Source organism: Rana temporaria, chromosome 6 (genome assembly GCF_905171775.1).
Source record: "Rana temporaria chromosome 6, aRanTem1.1, whole genome shotgun sequence".
Lineage (NCBI taxonomy): Eukaryota > Metazoa > Chordata > Amphibia > Anura > Ranidae > Rana > Rana temporaria.
In genome coordinates this window covers 30,624,006-30,649,597 of record NC_053494.1, presented here as the reverse complement: position 1 = coordinate 30,649,597, position 25,592 = coordinate 30,624,006, and the positions used below count along the sequence as shown (strand labels likewise).

The window sequence follows — 25,592 nt, the reverse complement described above, 5'->3', positions numbered from 1 at the left end:
CTGTATCAATAGGCTTTGCATTTAAAAAAACAAAATGTAAAAAGGAGTATTAAGGTTCACCTGCTGACCCACAAGAAGAATCCAAGACCTTAAAGTGATTGCAAAGGCTTTTTTCTTATAGGTAAAAACGTCAAACGTGTTCTACTTGCCTGCTCTGTTGCAGTGCATTTGCACAGAGCAGCCCAGATCCTCCTTCTCGGGCCCCTCTTCGGCGCTCCTAGCCCCCCCTCCCTCCTGTTGAGCGCCCCCACAGCAAGCAGCTTGCTATGGGGGCACCCGAGACGAGTCACAGATCCCTGTGTTCATTCAGCCATGGAGCAGCACCCCACCTCCTTTCTCTTGTCATTGGCTAACTGAGTTTGATTGCGGCAGGAGCCAATGGCACCACGCTGCTGTCTCGGCCAATGAGAGGAGTCCGGGCAGCCGAGACATTCATACAACATCGCTGGATCTAGATGGGCTCAGGTAAATATTGGGGGGGAGGGGGCTGCTGCACACAGAATGCTTTTTTATCTTCATGCATAAAGATATAAAAACCTTCTGACTTTACAACCGCTTTAATTGCATTATTTTATTTTATTTACCTAAAATATATACATTTTGTTCTTTTTAATTGCTGATCAATGCTTTACAAGTTGGTAAACTATTAAATATTCCCAAACTGTCAAATAGATCCCATTATTATAGAGGTAATCTCGGTTAGAGGAGAATTTTGGATAGACGACCCACACACCTTTTTTGGAAGCTTTTTCAAATTTTAGAGACCTTCTACTTCAATTATAGGGAAGCATCTATGAGAATGGGTGATCAACTTCTAATCGGTTAGTTTTGAAGTAATTAATTGGTCTACCTTATTACTAGGTTCGAGCTCTGGATGCTCATATGTACCCTGAGAAGTTGAAGGCGATAGCTCAGCAAATCCAGCAGGAAGATGAGGGAGGGGAAGCACAGGGGCAGTCACCGGAGTCACTGGACAGGAGTGAGCAGCTCCTCCACTCCCAGGTGAGTCATCCATTGTTTTTTTTCCTATCGGTGCCTATTCTAAGGCATTGATGGGAACATTGTACAATTTTCCTTTACATTTACCAAAACCATGTAATATGAGGTCAAACCTAAACACTTTTAAGTTGTATGCAATTGGCAGACCCTTGCACTACATGGTTCAAGAAATGTGTATAATGTATGGCCCGCTTAAGTCTGAGCCTAGTTACCTAACTTGCCGTCATTACCAACATGTAGATCAAGGACAAAATGGGTTGTATGCATAATTTGCCCAAACATCAGCTAAAATATAATACAATGTTACTTACAACATTTTTGAATGTTGATTTTACTTCTTAAAATGTATTTATTGCAACATCTCACTCCTGCATCTGATAATGCCTTAAAATATGGTGCCTATGTAAATATTATATATATATATATATATATATATATATATATATATATATATATATATATATATATATATATATATATATATATATATATATATATATTCTCTTTTTAATATTTACCTGCAGCATGTTGACTTTTTTTTTTTTTTTGTTCTTCCCACAGGTCCTGGCACCACATCTGCCCTTGGCACCTACCCACCATCCCACAGTAATAGTGCCTGCTCCACCACCTTCATCCTCTCACCATGTCAATGTTGTGACTGTGGGACATTCCTCTGTAATCAGTTCTGTGTCCACGTCCCGTCAAAATCTGGACACCATTGTGCAGGTACGTGTAGAAAAAGCAGGGGAGATACAATCCAGTCTTATAAACAAAAAAAAGTGCACAGTACAGTTCATTTTTTTTTTTTTTCCCCCTTAACGTGATTGTAGTCTTGTGGTTTTTTTTTTTCCTTTCAATTAAAATAACAAACGTTCTACATACCTGCTCTGGGCAGTGGATTTGTACAGGGCAGCCAGAATCCTCTTCTCGGGTCCCTGTTTGGTGCTCCTGGCCCATCCCCTCCTGATGAGGGGCCCCCATGGCAAGCAGCTTGCTACGGGGGCACGGAGTTGAGTCACTGCTCCCTGTGTCCATTCAGGCATGCAGCTGCGGCCCAGCCCTGCCCCCTCTCTCTTCTGATTGGCTTCCACAGTAGCGGAAGCCAATGGTGCCACTGCTGTGTCTCAGCCAATCAGGAGGGGGAGGATGGCTGAGACACACATGGACATCGCTGGACAGAGATGGGGCTTAGGGGGGCTGATGCACACAGAAGGCTTTTCATCTTAATGCTTTAAGATAAAAAAAAAAACTTTTGCCTTTACAACTCCTTTTTTAAAGTTCTTTTGTTTAATTCCCTCTATTACAAAGCACCTTGTGATCTTGCATATAAATGCACACTTTTTGGAAAGTTTACATGACTTAATCGGGCAAAGCCTGAGTTTACATAAGTAACTTGCCCATGTGCTTTCTATTGCAAGTCTTGCAATGTAGTAGCCTCATTAGAATTACTTCAAAATCACATGTTTATTTCCCTCAAAGCATAGAAATAGTCTACTCAGGCCCTGGAATTTGTAGGCATTGGGCTTAAATAAATTTACAGTTCGTTGCCGACTCTTTTAAACCACTTCCATTGTTTGTCCTTTAAACACTGAAGCTTAGACCTGCTTATATTTTGTTTTTCCCTGGTTCCTCATCTCCCCCCAATCAACATCCCAGGGGAAATCTTTTGATAAAACCTTTCCATATTCATTACATACCCTTTTTTTTTGTCTCTGTTTCTCTTTGCAATGCAGACAGATTGTGACTAGTAGGATGGGCCAGCAGGGTGCTGTACAAAGCCTCTTGAAAACATCACAGCATCCAGTACTTTTCTCAAGAGCCCCCAGCCCTGGTGTCTTAGACCTTGTTCACGTGCATTCCTATGCAGGCAGTCCCATTGATATCAATTAGGATGCAGCAGCTGCACAGACATAGCCACTGCTCCCAATTTGACATCTGTGCAGAGGCACCCACATGGATGTCGGATTAGGAGCAGTGACCCTGCCTGTGCAGCTACTGCATCCCAATTGACATCAAGTTGAAATTGCTGGTCAAGTATTAACGGCCCAATTTAGTATTTTTTATTTTAGAGCTGACAGACTAACTTTTTGTACTGCTTTTTGTCTCCACCAGGCAATACAACATATAGAAGGCACGAGGGAGAAGCAGCTGCAGGATGAAGAGCAACGGGGAGCTGTCATCGTGAATGCCCCCCGCCCATGTGAAGATTCGGACACCGCTTCAGACACAGAATGCGACGACAGTGGTGCAGAGCAAAGCAAGGACGACACCATAGAGGACCCCTGACATCTGCTGCCCCACCCACATGTGGGAAGAGACTGGGGGAAACTGGAGGGGGGAGGGGGAGGCTGCGGGGGGGGTACTAGAGAGAGCCCTACCAAAAGTTGCCTTCATCTAGCCTCCTTCTCAAATCTTGTAGGGTTTTTAGGGGTGGTCTACCGCTGACCACAAAGATACTGTAATAAGGTTGAGGGCAAAAGGGTTAGCGCACTAAGGGATTGCCCTGGTCTAATAAAGAAAAGGAGGAGGTTCCTTGTGGTGGGGGGGGGGGGGTCCTTAAACATAGTCCCAAAGCTTGCAGCAGTCCCTCTATTCCTATTAAGGTTCTCTTTAAGTCTTTCCTAGTGGAAGGGATTAAGGCCTGCACTGGTAAAAAGGGGTTAAAATAAGCTTTTATAAAGTGTCCCTCCTTGCCGCTGTTAAAAGGACACCGTACAAAAATCTATACTGTATGTATTTGTGCAATACATACAGGCATCTTTGCAATTTCTAAATTTATAGAAACATTTTATACTTCTGTATATTTTATAGAGAGCTAGCACGCGTATAACAGACCTATATTTGACATCTGTTTCTTTTATAAGAAACAACGTCATCAGAATGGGACCGCAGTAGGGAGATAGCATAACAAACACTATTTGTTGGTTTGAGTTAAAAATGTTATCCTAAAATATTCCCCTTGTTAACTGCCTGAAAGTATTGTGCAGGCCTTCTTCTTTAAGACCACATGATGGCGCTGTGGGGAACAGAAATTTTCAGTTTTTTTTTTTTTTTTTGCATTGTAAATGAGCCCACACAAAGTCTTAGCACTACATGTAAGATTATGACATCCATTCATCAAAAAATATTTTGCTTTAGTATTTGCTGCTGTGGCCTTCATTTTCTAATTGATTTTTTTTTTTGCATTTTCTCTGAAGCTAGAATTGGTTTACTAGGGGTTAACAAAAAAAAATGTGAGGACTCAGCCAGTACAACAAGTTAGGCTTGTTTTGGTTAATAATTTTATATCATGATATGCTTAGTTGCAATATTGTGGAGCACATGAATGTTGTCGCTATTTTGCTTCAGGGTTGAACTCGTTTGGACAGCAGAGCTGACATCGATCTTTTCCTGAACCAGCGTTCAATCTGTCGGCTCAGTACGAGATCTCCCGTGTCTCAGGATGCAGTGTTGTCACTAGTTTCTAGCAAACTGAAAAGTTATAGTTTTGAAGACAGGATTACCTTTTAAAGGTGTTAAACTGGGCATTTGGCTTCATTGTTTGCCACTGATAACGTATGTTTACTCTTCACCAATCGGATCAAAAATCTTCCTGCTATGAAATTGCAATCCCTGTAGAAGCTAAACAGGGTTTGAGAGAGAAAAAAAAAAAAGCTAAAGCGGCTGACCTCTTAAATCTTGTTCTTGAGGGAAAAAAAAAACAACCTACGTGTGAATTTATTTCTGCCATTTTAAACATCAAACATACTTAATGAATGAATTGATTAGCCCAGTTGGTAAATTGCTCCTTTCAGCTCAATAGGTAGCTTTCCGTGATTTATGACCTATGGGTCTACTTTATTTTGTCCTAGACGTTGGTTCCAGATTGAGCCAGGAAAGCAGACTTAACAGCCATCGTGTGCTACGCTACTTTTCCAGGCTTTTTAAAAATATATTTAAAGGGTCAGTCCATCAAAAATGTATTTTTTCCATGTTAGGTGGGTGCTAAAGAGTCAAACTACTACTCTCAGGGACAATCCCAGGGCCCATTTACACTAGGTGCGAGTACAGGCTGGTTTGTATTGCCTTTTATGTGCTTCTGTTAGTAAAGCTTGTCATACAGGAGCCAAATCATGCATTTTGATCCCGTGGGCTTTTAAAGCGGAGTTCCAACCCAAAAATGAACTTTCTATTAACAGCTTGCCTTTAATGTAAAATGTATATATATATATATATATATATATATATATATATATATATATATATATATATATATATATATATATATATATATATATATTTTCACTCGCTTCTATCTAGCTGTTACTTTCGTAATCTGCCTAGTTCCTGGTCCTAGGTGATTCAACTTCCTGTCCCAAGACCCCATTGCCTCCTGGGAAATGATGACACTCATTTCCCAGGAGGCAATGGGGTCTTGGGACAGGAAGTTGAATCACCTAGGACCAGGAACTAGGCAGATTACGAAAGTAACAGCCAGATAGAAGCGAGTAGAAAAAAAAAAAAAAAAAAATTCTCTGGGCATTACTGTGCCTAAAAATCGCCCAGCATGCACCTCTCCCTGAAAACCAGGAAGAAAAAGAAATTGGGCTTCACATGCCCACACATATGATGGATACGGCCACAAAATGAGCTGGAGGATATAAGGCAAGTGTTTGCAGTGACTTCTGGAATGATTGGGCAGCTATTAATGTTTTAGGGACTATTTAATTTGATTTTGGCTTGCAAAAAAAAAAAAAAAATTATGCCCGGAACCCCGCTTAAAATAAAAGCGCCTTAAACGCGTTTGTATATGCTCGTGTTCCAGGCACTCCTATTGGATTCTAAATGTGTGATTCTGCCCCAAAAGAAGCTCATGTACTTATTGTGAGCTTTGTGTAATAAAGGACACAGCAAGTGTGGATGGGCCCACTGAGAATAATAGGATTCTTCAACTTGAGAGCTGTCACACTTTGGAAATCACAATTTGAGAAAACACTCAGGTGTGAATGGCGTCTTGCTGTTCCCATGTTGGTACTCTTGCTGCAGCCATTACAAGGGGTTCTGCTCTCCTTGCTTGATTCTAAATCCAGGGTACAACATGGTTAATGCATCAGAAGGAGTGGGGACACTCAAAACTTAAAAAAAAAAAACATAACAGCCAGCACATAGGGATGGGAGCTTGCCCCACTGGTGCCCCCAGGGGTATTAGAAGGTCAGTGACACTGTCCCCCCAGTCTCCACCTTTATGATTTGAATGGACTGTCCCTTTTTAATGCAAAGGGTAATGATGTACAGTAAACCATAGTAAACAATTTGACTTTAACTTTAATCAGGTTGGCGCAATTAAATCAGCGTAAAAATTAGTGATTGCTATGGGTTCCTGCACTTAACACATTGTTTTATATTCCTTTTTTTGCGCCCATGAGATTTGAAGCTGCATGCAGTTTTATTGACATATGAAGCTTTCTTGTGTGGAGAAGCAGGCTCTCATTTACCCAGATAGAACCTGTATGCTTAACTGCTCCACGGTTTACCGTTTAATTTCCCTAAAAGCACTTAAAAGTCATTTTTTTTATTTTTCCTGTTTGCCAGTGATAATTCTGCCAGTAAAAATGCTAAATATTAGGTAGGCTGCTGCAGTTTCCCCTATTTGTTGTCATTTTGTTGGAAAAGTTTGTTTTTTTTGCTCCCTAGTTTTTCCCTGCGGAGGAACATGCTGTGATTTTTCAGTGGTGCGATCCTTTTATTAAGTTACAAAAATATAGGTGTATAAATATTTCCGCATAAGGAGTTTACGAGGGAAAGCCAAAAAAGGATGCACAAATGAGGAAGCCATTTTGTTGAACATCTCTTGGGACATATGTGATTCTATGCTAGAACTACAGGAAGGAACGCGTAGGCATGTCTCTCAGCAACCAGTAAATGCTTGATTAAGACTTGGCAACATTATCTGAGGTTGAGGTGCAAAATATCTTTGGTAATGTCCAATTTAGAGCTTGAAATATTTTTGGCAGGGACCAAAAGGTAGCTGATCATACCTTGAGGTTTTCCTTCATGCTATGGCGTTCTGTTGTGGGGTGTTGCCACATTCATGTTCGGGTGTGATATAAGTAATAAGACAGCCTATTCATGCTAACACATGGCAATGGAAGGAAAATGTGGACTTTTTTTTTTTATAGCATGGCACTACCACATACTGCATGTATGCTGTGGTGTGTGGCAAAGTGGGTCAGTTGACACCTACTGTACTTATGCATTTAGGGTGCCATTTTAAATAAACGGCACCACAATGTACCACACATAGTGGCATGTTACCCCAATGGGTAGGTGTAAAGCCAGCTTTAGTCTGTCTGGCTTCTTTTCAGCACGGTGTGAAAAAACTACAGAAAAAAACTCAACTGGGTTATGAGCTGGGACAGTGCTCATTGAGTGAAGGATCCTAATGCCAGAGCACTGTAATGTGGCAAGGCATGATTAAAGCTGACCATGCCAAGCACATTTTTCCTGGTTCCTAATGAACCAACTGAAGTTTGATCAGACGGTGGCCCTGTCACTACTCCCTATGACATCCCGTTAAATGAAAATCGAAGGAGCTGAGTAGAAAGTTGTCATCTGAACAGTGCCTGCCTCCAATCAGAAGCGGGCACCGTTTGATTATTCTGATAGGCAGCAGCACAGAATTCAACAGGCGCATTGGTAGATTCGTCCATCCCCAAGTTTAGCGTGGATGGAGGATTCAGTTAGATTTAATTGTTCAGCCTGCTGCCAATCAGTGTATGGTCAAAAGCTAACTTTGTTATATGCATAGGGAGTTCTCTGGTCTCCAGCAGCCCTGAGGGCGAAGCCTCCCCAAGCTATTAAGTCTAACTGCCGACTTATGGCATCTTACTAAAATTGCCTAATTTTCCCTTACATGGAAGAGTATAGGGTCACTTTTTAAAAGAGAAGTATGACCATAGCGTGTTTGGCTATACTTTTGTGGGTCATAGGAGTGCACTTAATTGTGACGTCACCTGACAGCGGTAAAGAGTTGCTCCAGGCTCTGGAAGGAATTCAACAATGTTGTCGGCATCCTCACGCCTCCCTGATTTGACAGCTGGCTTTGGCTCTCAGCACATGGTTAAGAGTCAAAGCCAGGTGTGCCTGCCACTTCCTCTGCCCAGAGCTACAGTGAGAGCTGGAGGGGCATAGTGGAGAGCAGTGACTGACAGCCTCTGCTCTAAGCAGACCGAGAGCTGAGCAATCGGTGGTCATGTGATCGCTCAGGTCACAAGCTTAGACATGGGACCGATGCTGTGGCATAGAACCCTAAACTTTTCCTTCGGGCTCTAAAAGCAAACCTTTTTCTGTCATCTTAGACACTCCCTTGCATTTATAGTCATGCAATGGTCTATAGTACTCTGTAATCAAACTAATATATTCCTTCATGTCTCTTGCCACAATTATGTCTTCAACTCGGTAGACTGTCTCCAACAAAATGGCTCCTCTGTGATGGTTAAGCTCTATACCACTGATCATTACAGCATGATTTTATTCAGCATAGGAAATAAGGGTACCCCGCCCATGCTCAGCACTCCTCCCCCCTTTTTTTTTTACCTATGATTGATCTTCCTGTCTATTTTTTTTATTTTTAAACCATTTCAGCTCTTGTGTTTATTGAGGAAAGAAAAAGCTATTTTATATTTTGTTAAGAAAGTGACATTAAAAAAAAAAACCCTTCTAGGCATTGGCCTTTGTAAAGAAACAAAATAAAAATGTTTGTACTTGTTTTTTAGAAATCTGTTGTCTGTTATTTTTATTATGAAGACTTCATATAGAGTAATATATTTCTGGATATATTGATGATCATAAATCTGGGCTTTTTTGGTTATGGATAGAACACATAGGAGGTAAAAAACTTCTGAGGGTGACCTCATTGGGGAGCTTTTCCCTCACTTTCTGTCCTTGGGACACCCGGACAAGAAATTGGGAGAGCAGTTGTCACCAGGATAGTAAGACCACAACAACACAATTGTTCTGACCCTTGCTGCAGTCTACTAAAGATTTGTTCTTGGTGAATGGTAAATCCTGCCAATGCATGAATCTATCTATTGGTGATAGACCGACGCAGGAGAGAGGGGGCAGCGCTCCTGCACCCTTTATGGACTCGCCACCACTGCTTCTGTTCTTGCACAAGACAAGGTAGTGTTGAGGCCCAGAACCTCTTTCCTAAAGTAGTTTTGGCTTTTCACCTCAACTAGAACTATGGGCCAGATTCACGTAGGTGAGCGGCAGCGTAACGTATCGTAGATGCGTTACACCGCCGCAAGTGCCTGATTCACCAAGCACTTGCGATGAAAACCTACGCCGGCGGCCTCTGGCGCAAGGCGGGCCAATTCAAATAGGCGTGTGCCATTTAAATTAGGTGCGCTCCCGCGCCGGACCTACCTACGCATGCTCAATTTAGTAATTCCCGTCGTGCTTTGCGCGCCGTGACGTCATTTTCTTTGAACGGCGACGCGCGTAGCGTAATTCCGTATTCCCGGACGGCTTACGCAAACGACGTTCATTTTTAAATTTCGACGCGGGAACGACGGCCATACTTTATACAGCAATACGATTGCTGTGTAAAGTTAAGGCACCAAAAACGACTAACTTTGCGACGGGAAACTAGACTAGCGGCGACGAAGCGAACGCGAAAATCTGTCGTGAATCGCCGTAACTCCTAATTTGCATACCCGACACTGGTTTACGACGCAAACTCCCCCCAGCGGCGGCCGCGGTACTGCATCCTAAGATCCGACAGTGTAAAACAATTACACCTGTCGGATCTTCTGGCTATCTATGCGTAACTGATTCTATGAATCAGTCGCATAGATAGTCTGAGAGATACAACGTCGTAGCTCGTCTGTGAATCTGGCCCATTGTTTCTGTCCCTCTGTCTGGCTGCAGTTCATCAGATCTCCCTCCATTGTCTGAATGTAGTTCTTTGAGTTTTCCACAGCCAGTGCTCCTGATAGAAACACGGACTCCCTCCTTGCCATTCCTGATGGTCCTTGTAAGGGAGAACCAACTACAATTTCCCTTGACTCCGACAATTCATGCTTATAGCCTTTTAAGATCTGGTTTTACCCTTTCCTGTTGAGACTCACTCTACTAGATTCATGAGAGCTACTTGGGCATCAAGCAACTGTTTTCCAGATTTTTAAGGCTGTCCTCTGTTTATGCGTGATGTAAGTACTACCAAGCGGAAGTTTTGGTCTCATCTGATGGCAGCTTCAGGCACATTGAGTTGCAGGTAATCAAAAGTTCTATAGTGAGTAACTTGTATAGCGCAACAAATGCGAACTTAATCACCTCAAGGCGCTTGACATCCAGAGTCGTACCGGTCCTTCAGAAGAGGTGGGTCTTTAGTTTTTTTTCCTAAAGGCCCGATGGTTTTCCTCCAAGCACATGGTAGAGGGTAGAGCATTGTGTGTGCGGGCCTGTTAGTGTTTTGTAGGTTGCTTATCCCTCAGATCTGGAGTGGGTCTCGCCTCTATTGCCTTGTACACACAAGCAGAATTTCCGACTGAAAAAGTCAGACGGAAGCTTTTCATTGAATATTCCGTCCGTGTGTATGCCCCATCAGACTTTTTCAGACGGAATAACAAAAAAAAAATTCTATCCGAATTTCCATTCGTCTGGATGCAATTCCAACGGACTAAAAACCACGTATGCTCAGAATCAAGTCTACTCATGCTATTGAACTTAATTTTTCTCAGCTCGTCGTAGTGTTGTACTTCACCGTGTTCTTGACAGTCGGAATTTGGTGTGACCGTGTGTATGCAAGACAGCTTGAGCGGAATTCCGTCGGGAAAAAAGTCTAAGTTTATTCTGACGGGAAAACGGTCGTGTGTACAGGGCATATGTTTGTGCAATCATTTGTCTGCTTATAACTATGCTCAAAAAAAAAAAAACAAGCAACATAAGTGGCTGTATGTGGACATGCCTCCAAACTGTGTTTTGGTGTTTTCAGTGAAGGGTACTATTAATGCAGCAGCATACAGTAAAAAGATTTTTTTGGGGAAAGCCCTTTTATGTTTCAGTATGAACTTAAAGCGGAGGTTCACCCAAAAAAACAAGTCTAACAATACATTCAGTATACCTCAAACATGCACAGTATGCCGTTTTTTTTTTTTTTTTTGGGGGGGGGGGGGGTGTACATACGGTATTTATCCATATTTTCCTCCCGGCTTCCGGGTACTCGCTCCCGTGGGAGTGGGCGTTCCTGTGCAGTGCCGCAATGTCATCTGGGACTTTGCCCATATGATTGACGTGCCTGAGAAAAACGCCCCCCGGCGGATAAGGCGCGTCACGACTTTCCGAAAGTTGCCGAACCGCGAGTCGGCTCTATACCGCGGCTGCCCCCCGACTAGGAGCCGTATAGAGCCGACTCGCGGTTCGGCTACTTTCGGAAAGTTGTGACGCGCCTTATCCACCGAGGGGAGTTTTTCTCAGGCACGTCAATCATATGGGCAAAGTCCTAGATGACATTGCGGCACTGCACAGGAACGCCCACTCCCGCGGGAGCGAGTACCCAGAACCCGGGAGGAAATTACCGATAATACCGTATGTATACCCCCCCCCAAAAAAAACAAGTCGTACTGTACATGTTTGAGGTATACTGAATGTAATGTTATATACTTGTTTTTTTTGGGTGGACCTCCGCTTTAAGTGTTATGCACAAAGACCTGACCTCCACCTCAGAGCCGGTTCACACAGGGGCGAACTGTCAGGTGACTCAGCCGCCTGACAAGTCGCGGTCCGTTCTAATAGGAGTGTCACAAGTCGCTTCGACTTAGAAAAAGGTTCTTGTACGACTTTGAGGGTGACGTGCATTGACTTCAAAGCTAAAGTTGTTTTGCAAGTTGCCTCTCAAGTCGTCTTGTGATCGCCTTGCCGGTTCTCCTCCAAAATCGTGCCGCCTGTGTGTGAACTGGCTCTCACCCTTGCGATACATTTTAACAGTCGTTGTGAGCCAGATCTTCTTGTCCACATCAGTTCCTTACCTCACAAATGCTCTTTTAGCTGAATGGGCACACATTCTCAGGCACTTCCCAGAAAATATTTTCTTCTATAGGCTGTTATAGATGCAAAAAGACTGAATAGACACAAAATCCAAATGTATGAGACAGCCTTCCCAAAATAGTGGAGGCTGTAATGCCTGGTACACACTGGTAGCTGGATTCAGGTATGCGGGCGCATCCTTGCGGCGGCATAGCGTATCGTATTTACACTACGCCGCCGTAAGTTAGCAAGGCAAGTACTGTATTCACAAAGTACTTGCCTGCTAAGTTACGACGGCGTAGTGTAAATGGGGCCGGCGTAAGCGCGCCTAATTCAAATGAGGATGTGGGGGGCGTGTTTTATGTATATGAAGTGTGACCTGAAGTGATTGACGTTTTTTTAAGAACGGCACATGTGCAGTCCGTGTACATATCCCAGTGTGCATTGCGGCTAAGTACAACGCACGGACGTATTGGTTTCGACGTGGACGTAAATTACGTCCAGCCCTATTCACGGACGACTTGCGCAAACGACGTAAAATTTTCAAATTTCGACGCGGGAACGACGGCCATACTTAACATTACTAGTCCAGCTATTTGATGGAATAACTATACGCCTGAAAATGCCTTACTTAAACAGCGTATCTGTACTGCGTCGGCCGGGCGTACGTTCGTGAATCGGCGTATCTAGTGATTTACATATTCTACGCCGACCGCAATGGAAGCGCCACCTAGCGGCCAGCCTAAAAATTACACTTTAAGATACGAGGGTGGAAGACACTTACGCCGCTCGTATCTTAGCCTAATTTAAGCGTATCTGGTTACCAGAATACGCTTAAATTTGCGTCGGCGCACATTCAGACTTAGGCCGGCGTATCTACTGATACGCCGGCCTAAGTCTTTCTGAATCTGCCTATGGATGTTTTTTTATTTTCATTTAACCCAGCGGGCTGAATGGAAAAAAAACCTGAGAAAATGCCATAAGAAGTCCTGTTTGCAGTTTGCGAGAAGCCATGTGGGGGACACAGCAAACATGTGGAAGAAGGGGCTCTGGTCAGATAAGACCAAAATTTAACTTTTTGGCCTAAAAACAAAATGCTGTGTGGTGGAAACTAACATTACACATCACACTGAATACACCATCCCCACTGTGAAACATGGTGGTGAGGGCATCGTGTTGTGGGGATGCTTTTCTTCAGCAGGGACAGAGAAGCTGGTCAGAGTTGATAGTAAGATGGATGGAGCCAAATACAGGGCAATCTTAGAAGAAAACCTGTTAGAGTCGGCAAAAGACTTGAGAATGAGACGGAGGTTCACCTTCCAGCAGGACAATGATCCAAAACATACAGCCAGAACTACAATGGAATAGTTTAGATCAAAGCATATTCATGTGTTAGAATGGCCCAGTCAAAGTCCAGACCTAAATCCAATTGAGAATCTGTGGCAAGACTTGCAAATTGCTGTTCACAGACGCTCTCCATCCAATCTGACAGAGCTTGAGCTATTTTGTATAGAAGAATGGGCAGAAATGTCCCTCTCTAGATGTGCAAAGCTGGTAGAGACATACCCAAAATGACTTGCAGATGTAATTGCAGTAAAAGGCGGTTCTACTCAGGGGGGCTGAATCCAAATGCACCCCACACTTTTCACATATTTATTTGGAAAAACTTTTGAAAACCATTTATCATTTTCCTTCCACTTCACAATTATGTGCCACTTTGTGTTGGTCTATCACATAAAATCCCAATAAAATACATTTACGTTTTTGGTAGTTACATGGGAAAATGTGAAAAATTTCAAAGGAGTATAAATACTTTTTCAAGGCACTGTATAGAGATGCGTTACACACAGAGTGATACATTTCAATATGACATTATTTGCCTAGGCCTGGAAGGCAGGAAGTACCTGAAGAAAATTAAAAGAAAAGTTTAAAACAAGTAAATATTATATATTTTACTATTTACTTACTAATGCTAGCAGCATAAGGTTTAAAAATGTTGAGCGAGAGAGTGCAGTTCTGCATTAATTGAAAGCAAGATATTTTCTTGCTCTGCCAGTTAGATTTACAACTGGTGTCAACAATACCCTTCAGCCACCATTAGAGGGCAGTCTTTGCGCTTTGTGTAATACTTTCATCTAACCTAATGTTATCCCCCCTTCTCTGATGCAAAGTTGTTTCGGAGACCGCAAAAAAATAAATAAAATAAAAATCCCATTCATTTCTGTTTCAGAATTGGGCTTATGTAAGAGACAGATTTTTTTCTCATGTTGTATTTTCTAGGGTCACCTTAGGCTTTATTGCTGGTAAGGAACTCCACCATGTTAAAATGCAGTATGTTCTATTAACCACTTAAGACCCGGACCAAAATGCAGGTAAAGGACCAGGCCACTTTTTGCAATTCGGCACTGCGTCGCTTTAACTGACAATTGTGCGGTCGTGCGACGTGGCTCCCAAACAAAATTGACGCCCTTTTTTTCCAATAAATAGAGCTTTATTTTGGTGGTATTTGATCACCTCTGCGGTTTTTATTTTTTGCGCTATAAACAAAAATAAAGCGACAATTTTGAAAAAAAAAATCTATATTTTTTACTTTTTGCTATAATAAATATCCCCCAAAAATATATATAAAAAAATGTTTTTTTTCCTCAGTTTAGGTCGATATGTATTCTACATATTTTGGTAAAAAAATTTGCAATAAGCGTTTATCGATTGATTTGCGCAAAAGTTAGAGCGTTTACAAAATAGGAGGTAGTTTTATTGCATTTTTACATTTTTTTTTTTAACTAGTAATGGCGGTGATCAGCGATTTTATGGCGGACACATCGAATACTTTTGACACATTTTTGGGACCATTGTAATTTTTACAGCGAGCAGTGCTATAATAATGCCCGATTGCTGTGAAAATGACACTGGCAGTGAAGGGGTTAATCACTAAGTGGCGCTGTAGGGGTTAAGTGTGCCCTAGGGAGTGATTCTTACTGTAGGGGGATGGGCTGTGTGCAACAAGACAGTGATCACCGGTCCTGATTTCAGGAAGCTGTAATTCACTGTCCTGTCACTAGGAAGACTGGGGAAATGGTTGTTTACATCAGCATTTGCCCCTTCTTCCTCACCGTGACACGATCGCGGTCGGAGTCACGGAGCTCGCAGCGTGTGCGCGTACGTCCACAATGCCCCTTCTCAAAGGGAACGTTTATATACGTCCTTTTGTCTGCCCGTGCCATTCTGCCGACGTATATCTGCGTGCAGCGGTCGGCATGTGGTTAAAGTAACTCAGGCCAATGGGAAGTAAGATCTCCTAATTATCATGTAAGCAGGTTGCCTACTGAGTTTAGTTAGCCAGTTTGGCTGCCGGGGGGGGGGGGGGTTAATGTTTTGCAGCTTTCCCTGGGCAAGTTAGCGGGCTTTTGGGGGTCCGGACTCAGTTCCTGTGCATTATAAAAGGGGAGAGGTTTGGGTCCTAAGGAGCACGGGCGAGAGAGCAGGAGCTATAGAAGAAGGTTGCTGGGACCTGTGGTGCACTCCAGGAACGCCAACTCATCAGGATACTGTAGCAATGGTTACCTCTATTCTGGATTATTCAATTATGGACTTCACCCACAAGGTTGTTACCTATGCAGGTATGCTGGGGCAGCTTCAATTAGTGTTAGTTAGGGAAAGGACATTTTACCTTGCCAAGTTAAGTAGTTTCAACTGCTTAGAGCCTGGTCTGAAGTTATTCAAGGGGTGCATGTTGGGTATTGGCATATTCCTAAGAACTTGTGTCTGTAAAAACACTGTGGGGTTATGTGTAACACCACTACAAAAGGTTAACTTGCAAGGTAAAGAAGAGGAGGTAGTTGCCATGGGTAAAAGATCCTTGTGGGTGAAGTCCATAAAAATAGCAAGGAAAAAATAGTATAGCATATACAATTGCAACACAAGTCATATTGTAATTGAATGTTATTAAAAATCACCTTTCCTTTTCAATCTGCAGTCAAATGTTCTGTAAAATGCAACAAGGCTACCTGGAGGTGTTCTGTACACAGATTGTAAACAGAAAGGCCCCCAGAAAAGTAATTTCCTGCTTGTGTGATTGGCTCACAGATTTTCCCAGAAGTCTGCACTAAGATACAAGTCAGATATCAGGCCTCCCCTGCAACAGAAATGTCATTTTTGGTGAGATACTCCTAATAAGAAATCACGTCCAAAGGGATGCAGACCCTACAACTTAACTCATTAGAGCCCTGCAGGTGCTGTAGCTGGTTGAGAATTATAAAATCACTCCCATTAGATTCACTTTCCCACATAGACTCAGACAAACACAGGGATTTCTTCAGAATAACAAAAGTTAGGACTCTGCAACAAAGTTTGTTAAACTCCTTACAATGTACATAGATCACCCAGAGGGGAATGTTTTTTTTTTTTCTCAACAAAAGTTGAGTTACTCTTTAAATTAGATTTAAAGGCAACACTTTTTTTTTTACTTGGGTTAGAGCAGTGCTTCTCAATTATTTTCTGTCATGCCCCCCCTAGGAAGAAGAAAACATTTCGCCCCCCCCCCCCCCCCCGCACGACTGTAAATAGTATATTTTGTCTATAAAATTGTTATAAGTACACCTCTGCATAACACCATATCCTTATTAACGTATAAGAGAATAAAAAAGAGAGAAATGTGGATCACTTTGGCATTCAGCATCAAACGTGGGCAATGTGCTGCGCTCTTACCATGACCCAGATGGATGTGTAGGCCTTCAGGAGAACGGACATTCCGCTGTCAGTCCCTATGCACCATGGGCAATCGAGTCGCACGCTCCACTCAGGCTGTGCAGGACGTCTCACTGACGCTGAGCGGAGGAGCGGTGTCAGGACTCGCAGAGTGCTGGTGCGGGATTGGATGGAAGGTTGGAGGCTTGGCCCATGTGGAACAAGATGGGCGGAGTGACGAGTTGGTAGGCTGGAGCGATAACTCGGAGGATCAGAGCATCTGTGTAGTGAGCGGTGCGGAGGGGCTGCACGGGCTGGAAACGGGGGATAATTGCTGCTACGGGCCTGTTCTCCTCGAAAGGGTCACGTGGTCCTCCGCGTCGGGCTGCTACTGGGGCTGCGCTGGGACAATCTCAAGTGATCGCGCCGCGCTGCTCCCTCTCTCTGCAGTATGCAGTATTTGCCAGGTCAAATGAGCCCCCCTTTACGGAGCCTCGCGGCCCCTCAGGGGGGCGCGCCCCACTATTTGAGAAGCACTGGGTTAGAGTAAGGAAGTGTTGTAACCCCTGTCAGGTTTTTTTTTTATTTATTGTTTGCCATCTGTGTCCCATTGGGGAAATTTAACTTCACAGTCCCGTAGCCTGAATAGGAAGTACAAGGAAATCCCTTATAACAACCCAAACGAATGCCCACATTGGAAGGTTTCCACTCTATTCCTGATCTGGTGGGGTTTTCTTTCACTCTCAGTGATAACGGTAAAGAGGACAAATAGAGAGGGTGAATGTAAAAATCTTTTGCCCTCATTTCTACTTGGGGTTCACCCTAAAAAAAAATTCTAACATTGCATGGAGCCAACCTATGAGACCGACAGTATGCTGTTTTTTTTTTGTTTGTTTTTTTGCGTACATACCATTTTAGGGCTATTTTCACCCCCGGCTTTCCCGCGGGAGTGGGCGTTCCTAATCACAGGCTGTGATTGACGTGCCTCCGACCGGCGCATACTGCACGTCACGAGTTGCCGAAAGAAGCCGAACGTTGGTGCGGCTCTATACGGCGCCTGCGCACCGACGTTCGGCTTCTTTCGGCAGTATGCGCCGGTCGGAAGCACGTCAATCACAGCCTGTGATTAGGAACGCCCACTCCCGCGGGGAAGCCAGGGGTGAAAATAGCCCTAAAATGGTATGTACGCAAAAAAAAAAAACAACAGCATACTGTCGGTCTCATAGTTCGGCTCCATGCAATGTTAGAATTTTTTTTTAGGGTGAACCCCCCGCTTTAAGTCAATGAGTGTGTAATAGACGATGTGCCCTCAGCGTTGTTTAAAGAAGCAAGCCGGCTGTGACATTGAAGGAGATCTAAATCATGCAGTACATCCTCTCCTACAACTGATCACATTATAGGATTTATGGCTCTATAATTGAATTTCTATAAAAAGCATTTGGGCAAATGGTGAGCTGTATACACAGCTGTGAGTGCGGGGAGCACAGGAAGCATTTGATCCCGCCGAGTGTATTTTCCGCTTGGTTCGTTTCAGCAGCATACTGTATAGTCTTCAGTGCCAACATTTACTAAACTAGAGAAGTAATCCTTGTGTGTTGCCGTGGGTTACAGCACCCCTACCTACACCAAATATTGCATGCCAGACTTAAAGCGGAGATCCACCAAAAAAAATGACATAGAAATACCACAAAAAAATTGAAAACAAAACAAATTTACTTCCCAGAAATGGCGGTTGCTAGGCAGATCTTCCTAATCTGCCTCTTCCTAGTCCGCGGCTGGTCTTCATTCTTGTCCTCCTAGCGTTGTCTTCTGGGGAATGGGGTGCGCTGTCTTCTGGGAACTGTGTGTATCCCAACGAACAGCCACCCATTCATAAAGCGCCTCACAACTTGCGCATGTGCAGTAGGGAATGGGCAGTGAAGCCGCAAGGCTCCACTGCCTTTTTCCCTTAGTGAGGATGGCGGCGCCGGGACCTGCCACGATCGAGGGATCGGCCTCGGGGGGGGGGGGGGGGGGGTTGGGGGGCGACAGGTAAGTGTCCTTATTAAAAGTCAGCAGCTACAGTGTTTGTAGCTGCTGACTTAAAAAAAAAATTGCGTTTGGAACATTGGAACATTTGTATTTATCCTAATAATTAGACATCAACTGCATTCAACCCAGTTATAGAAGGATAAAGAAAATGTTTAGTGGTGTATGTATTTTTAACGGGCAGGACTTAGATTTTTTTTTATTCCTATTTCAGTTTTTATTTATTTTTATTTAGATAAATATGAAATAGTTAGTACTTTTCAAGCCAGCAGGTGGAGCTCCAGGCTTGCTGCAAAATGCTGTTATTTATAGTCTTCAATAGCTAAAGCTGAAAGCGGTGTTAAACTCAAAAGAAAACATTTATTATATTGTAGCTTACCAATTCTTATGCCCCGTACACACGATCAGAAATTCCGACAGCAAAAGGCCGATGTGAGCTTTTGAACGGAAATTCCAACCATGTGTATGCTCCATCAGACTTTTGCTGTCAGAATTTCCGCCAGCAAAAGATTGAGAGCTGGTTCTTAAATTTTCCAACAGAAAAAATTCCTATCGGAAAATCCGATCGTCTGTAGCAATTCCGATGCGCAAAATTCCGAAGCATGTTTGGAAACAATTTGACGCATGCTCGGAAGCATTGAACTTATTTTTTTAGGCCCGCCATAGTGTTGTACGTCACCGCGTTGTTGACGGACGAAAGTTCAGAGAACTTTTGTGTGACCGTGTGTATGCAAGTCAAGCTTGAGCGGAATTCCGTCGGAAAAAACATCCAAGGTTTTTCCGACGGAAAATCTGATCGTGTGTACAGGGCATTAGATGTGATGGCTGCATTCATTTTTTTTTATTTTCATCTGGTGAACCTTGCAGTAAGTCTATGATTTTTCAAAAGAAGCTCTCTTTCAGGTGTATCAGTTTACAGAGATGGCAGTACTGGTGGTGGGCCTGTGACAGATGGGATGTGTCACTGACAGATCCACATGAACAGAAGTTCAGACAGGTCCTCTTTATTTGGGGGGGGTGTGTTGTGCACAGTACAATACAATACAATATGTCAGACAGACACTGATTTCACTCACTGATCCCTGCTCTCTCCTCACACGATCGGAGGAGAGAGCAGGGATCAGATAATAACTGCTCCTCAATGTTTAGATTTGTGACCGGCTGTGATTGGACACAGCCGGTCACGTAGTAAACAGCCAATTTCATTGGCTGTTTACCCTGATCAGGGAACTGCTGTGTCTGAGGGACATGAGCCGTCCCCGATCGCTGCACGCCTCCGGCGGCACACTTAATGCGCGCCTCTGATTCTGTTGACACATGTGATTGGATACAGCCAGTCACGTGGTAAAGAGACAATTTCATTGGCTGTTTACTGTGATTGGGGAAGCGCTGTGTCTGAGGGACACGTGTCGTCCCTGATCGCTGCGCGCCTCCGGTACACTTCATACACGCCTCTGATTCTGGTGACACATGTAATTGGACACAGCCGATCATGTGGTAAACAGCTGTCCCTGTTCGCCTCGCTGCGCGTCTCTGCGGGTGCGCACTAGTTGTTATCCTGAAGGACGTCATGTGACGTCCAGTCAGGATAATGCAACCACCACCCGGCCGTCATTCTGCTATAGGCTGGGCGGGAAGTGGTTAAATAAGCGGACGTTGCCACTGAGGTGGAAAGACCATTATATCAGACCAAAGGGACTAAATTAAAAGAACTTTATGGGTTATAAGACACAGGTGTCAAAACAAGGCCCGCGGGCCAAATCCGGCCCAGCGGACGTTGCCACTGAGGTGGAAAGACCATTATATCAGACCAAAGGGACTAAATTAAAAGAACTTTATAGGTTATAAGACACAGGTGTCAAAACAAGGCCTGCGGGCCAAATCCGGCCCTCCAGGCCATTTCATGTGGCCCTCGCACCTCTCCTGAAGACACGCACTGGGAAGAACTCTCATCATTTACCAGCTTTTTATTTTTAAAACACATGTAAAAACATAAGCATATGCACTGACATTGCCTGATGCATGATCTGGCACCCGGAGTGAGAAGCCTGCATAAACTGTACAGGGGCCCCGCTGCTCCACTAATCACCTGGAGCCAGAGAGTGTTCCAACCTAAGCGGAGGGGAGGTCATCAACTAAAGCCACGATCTACTAGTGTTGTCACGTCTGAGCATCATCCGGGAGCGGTATGGCCGTGACATCCTCCGCTCTCTAAGTGCTATGTTACATTTACCCATTTGCATGCTGGTTAGCCGGCTGGGACAATTGCCATCTAGCGTTGCGCTTATATTTATATCATCAAAAATGCATATACAATCTAGTGCCATCTAGTGGCAATTTATGATATATTCCCAGGTTGTTCCTACTGGGATAAAAGTTTCTTAGTACCTGATTTATGAAACAAATGTTAAAATATAAGTCAAATGAGAAACATCCCTCAGTTGCATTCACTTATTTTGTTTGCAAATTATTAAGGTCTCATGTGTATATAACTTTAATTGCACTTTATTTTTAAGTTACCCACTTAAAGGGGTTGTAAAGGATTCCCCCCCCCCCCCCCTAAATAGCTTCCTTTACCTTAGTGCCGTCCTCCTTCACTTACCTCATCCTTCCATTTTGCTTTTAAATGTCCTTATTTCTTCTGAGAAATCCTCACTTCCTGTTCTTCTGTCTGTAACTACACACCGTAATGCGAGGCTTTCTCCCTGGTGTGGAGAAAGCCTCTTGAAGGGGGGGGGGCGAGCAGGAGAGTCAGGAGGCTCACTAACACACAGCTCCTTTCTCTATCTGCAAAGTAGAGATTGTCCTGACACTCCTGCTCGCCCCCTCCCCCCCTCAAGAGGCTCTCTCCACACCAGGGAGAAATCATTGCATTACTGTGTGGAGTTACAGACAGAAGAACAGGAAGTGAGGATTTCTCAGAAGAAATAAGGACATTTAAAAGCAAAATGGAAGGATGAGGTAAGTGAAGGAGGACTGTACTAAGGTAAAGGAAGCTATTTAGGGAAAAAAATAAAATCCTTTACAAACCCTTTAAGGACCAAGCCTTTTTCTGAGATTTATTGCTAGAAAATTACTTAAAACCCCCAAACATTATACTTTTTTGTTTTTTTCAAACACCCTAGAGAATAAAATGGCGGTCGTTGCAATACTTTATGTAACACAGTATTTGCGCAGCGGTCTTACAAGACAACAGTAAAGTTAGCCCAATTTTAAATTTTTTTATATTGTGAAAGATAATGTTACACTACGGCAGGTTGGCTCACCTGCGTGAATTGCTGTCATTGTGCGTTGGGCGCATACATGATGATTTGCGGGCGTGCGCCGCCAGAGCCACATGTGCATGCCTATTCGCGAGCGGGGAGAGCCAACCAGCTCTAGAGACAGGAAGAACGGGGTTCTGTTAATGTAAACAAACAGATCCCCATTCTTTCAGGGGAGGAGAGAGAGCTTGTCTGTTCCTAGTGATTAGGAACAGTGCACGACGGGACATGTCCGATGAAAACGGTCCGCGGACCGTTTTCATCGGACATGTCTGCTGCCGGATTTTGGTCTGATGGCTGTACACACCATCAGACCAAATTTCCCACGGACAGCGAACGCAGTGACGTGGCTGCGCCGTCGCGGCGACGTGCGCGATCCTGGAAGGTCAATGCTTCCACGCATGCGTCGAATCACTTTGACGCATGCGAGGGCTTTCGGCCGAGCGGACATGTCCGGTAAGTCGTACAGACGACCGAACATGTCCGACTGACAGGCTTCCAGCGGACATGTTTCTTAGCATGCTAAGAAACATTTGTCCGCTGGAAACCTGTCCGATCCGCCGGAAAATTGTCCGGTCGGCCGTACACATGACCGAACATGTCCGCGGAAACTGGTCCGACGGACCAGTTTCAGCAGACATGTTCGGTCGTGTGTACGAGGCCTAAATGGTCCCAAAAAAAGTGTCAAAATGTTCGATTTGCCCGCCGCAATGTCGCAGAATCGTCGTTTGCTGCCATTACTAGTAAAAAAATAAAATAAAAATGCCATAAATATATCCCCTATTTTGTAGACGCTATAACATTTGAGCAAAAATATGTAGCAGAATATATGTTGGCCCTAAATATTTATTTTTTTGGGGATATTTATTATAGTTCAAAATTGTCTGTCTTTTTTTTTTTGTTTACAGCGCAAACAATAAAAAGCGCAGAGGTGATCAAATACCACCAAAAGAAAGGTATATTTGTGGGAAAAAAGGACGTCAATTTTATTTGGATACATTGTCGCACGGCCGCGCAATTGTCATATAAAGCAACACAGTGCCGTATCACAAAAAATGGCCTGGTCAGGAAGGGGGGTAAACCTTTTCGGACCTGATGTGGTGAAAGGAGAAATAATTTTTTTTTTATTATAAAACAAAGATTTTTATATATATATATATATATATATATATATATATATATATATATATATATATATATACACATACATATACATATATAAATAAATAAAAAAAGCAGGATTTGGTTATGAATGTGTAAAATGTCAACTAACTGACTTGTCCTTTCTGGCCTTCCCTATGAATGATCTTCTGGTACTGTGCTATTGGTTGGAAATACTTCAGCTTCCTGCCTGGTAGTGCAATGGTTACTGTTTGTCATGGGACAGACTACTGCAGAAACCATAGGAATTAATCCCAAACCGGCCCCTGGGGGCCAACATTCCACATGTGCCGAGTCAGAGTGGGGACAGCTGAGGCCCAGTGTGGGACTATAGGGCTGGAGATATAAACAGTTACATTATGACAGGACGGTTATTTATGTGTCCAATTCAATAGATGTACAGCAAAGGGATCTCCCAAATTCTCATTCTCAGTCATTTAGAAAATGAACCTGCGAAGCAAATCGGCAGCTATCCTTAAAATGGTTCTTAACTACTTCAATATTGAGCACTTTTACCCCCTTCCTGCCCAGGCCAGGTTTCAGCTTTTAGCGCTATCACACTTTGAATGCTACACTGTACCCAAACTAAATTTTCATCATTTTGTTCACACAAATAGAGCTTTCTTTTGTTCTATTTACCGGTAATCACCACTTTTTTTGTTTTTATTTTTTGCTAAATAAACAAAAAAAGCATGATTTTTTTTTAACCACTTCATTACTGGGCCCTTAAACCCCCTTCCTGCTCAGACCAATTTTCAGCTTTCAGCGCTGACGCATTTTGAATGACAATTGCGCGGTCATACTTTCTTTTGGTGGTATTTGATCACCTCTGCGTTTTTTTTACAAAAAAAGACAGAACATTTTGAAAAAAAAACTAAATTTTTTACTTTTTGTTATAATAATATCCCAATTTTTTTTCCCTCAGTTTAGGCCGATACGTATTCTTCTACATATTTTTTGTAAAAAAAAATCGCAACAAGGGTATATTGATTGGTTTGCGCAAAAGTTATAGCGCCTACAAAATAGGGGATAGATTTATGATTTTTTTTTAATTTTTTACTAGTAATGGCGGCGATCTGCGTTTTTTTTTTTTTTTTTGTCAGGCCTGTGATATTGCGGTGGATATATCGGACACTTTTGACACTATTTTGGGACCATTCACCATTACACAGCGAACAGTGCTAAAAATGCATTGATTACTGTGTAAATGTGACTGCCAGCTTGTACATCCTACAAGCAAGATTTCCCCAACAAAGTTAATTTACATAAATACTAATGCCATATAATGATCGAATTTTGGCCAGTTCAGAAAGAACTGGTTTAATTTCGATCACGTTTTGACAACCCCTGCTTGACAGAAGTCGATCATTTGATCTGCTGCCACTGATCAGCTGCAGCCATTGATCAGTGTACTCTGACAGTAGCGGGTGTAGCTGTCAGAATAGAATGTCCTGGCAAGGGGAATTCTTCCATTTACCTAATTTGTGTGGATAGAAGAATCAGTTGAACGAAAATAAAAGTATATGGCCTGCTTTAGTCTTAGGTTTCATTCACACTCGCGGCTTCCTCCTGGTCCCGTCCCGTTCTGTGATAAGCGTTTGACACTGTGTTCAGTGTTCTGCCTATCACAGACATTCTTTCATCCTCTGACTCAGTTTCTCAGCAGACACTGTGTTCAATGTTCCGCCAATCACGGACCTTCTCTTGGCCGAGGATGAAAGAATGTCCATGATTGGTGGAACACTGAACACAGTGTCTGCTGGGAAACTGAGTTTGAGGATGAAAGAACGTCCGTGATAGGCGGAACACTGAACACAGTGTCAAAAGCCTATCACAGAACGGGAAGGGGGCCAGGAGGAAGCTGTGATTTTTTTCTAAATGGACGCCTGCAGCGCAGCCTGTCAAGAATTTCAGGTACGCTGCAATGTGCACTGTGAGGTTGTAATGGGCACAGTGAAATAATGGGCACATTGAGGTTGTAATGGGCACAGTGAGGATGGGCACAGTGAGGTTGTAATGGGTACAGGGAGGTTGTAATGGGCACAGTGAGGTTGTAATGGGCACAGTGAGGTTGTAATGGACACAGTGAGGATGGGCACAGTGAGGTTGTAATGGGTACAGGGAGGTTGCAATGGGCACAGTGAGGTTGCAATGGGCACAGTGAGGTTGCAATGGGCACAGTGGGGTTGCAATGGGCACAGTGAGGCGTGCAAATGGGCATTGTTGACCCTCTTTTCCGCTTACAGTAGCTGCTGCATTCTCACCCTAGGCTTATTTATACTCGAGTCAATAAGTTTTCCCATTTTTTTGTTGGAAAATGAGGTGCCCCGGCTTATACTCGGGTCGGCTTATACTCCAGTATATATGATATTACCTCTCAGAGATCACAGTACTCCCCCTGGCAATACCCTCATCTGTTTTTTTTTCTCAGGCGTCATCCAGGGTCAC

At 43.4% G+C, this 25,592-nt stretch overlaps 1 protein-coding gene across 2 annotated transcripts in view; it reads left to right on the top strand.

Annotated features, from left to right (window-relative positions):
• The window catches only part of TFAP4 (transcription factor AP-4), a 36,974-nt gene extending 33,631 nt beyond the window's left edge, over positions 1–3,343 (top strand). Inside the window, exons 5-7 of one of the 2 annotated variants that reach the window (XM_040356574.1) lie at positions 862–1,002; positions 1,561–1,725; positions 3,112–3,343. In XM_040356574.1, the coding sequence (XP_040212508.1) occupies positions 862–1,002; positions 1,561–1,725; positions 3,112–3,285 (480 nt within the window). In that variant the 3' untranslated portion in view covers positions 3,286–3,343. The remainder of the gene's footprint in view (positions 1–861; positions 1,003–1,560; positions 1,726–3,111) is intronic. The other variant, XM_040356575.1, reaches the window with a different exon arrangement.
• Positions 3,344–25,592: the final 22,249 nt, after the last annotated feature.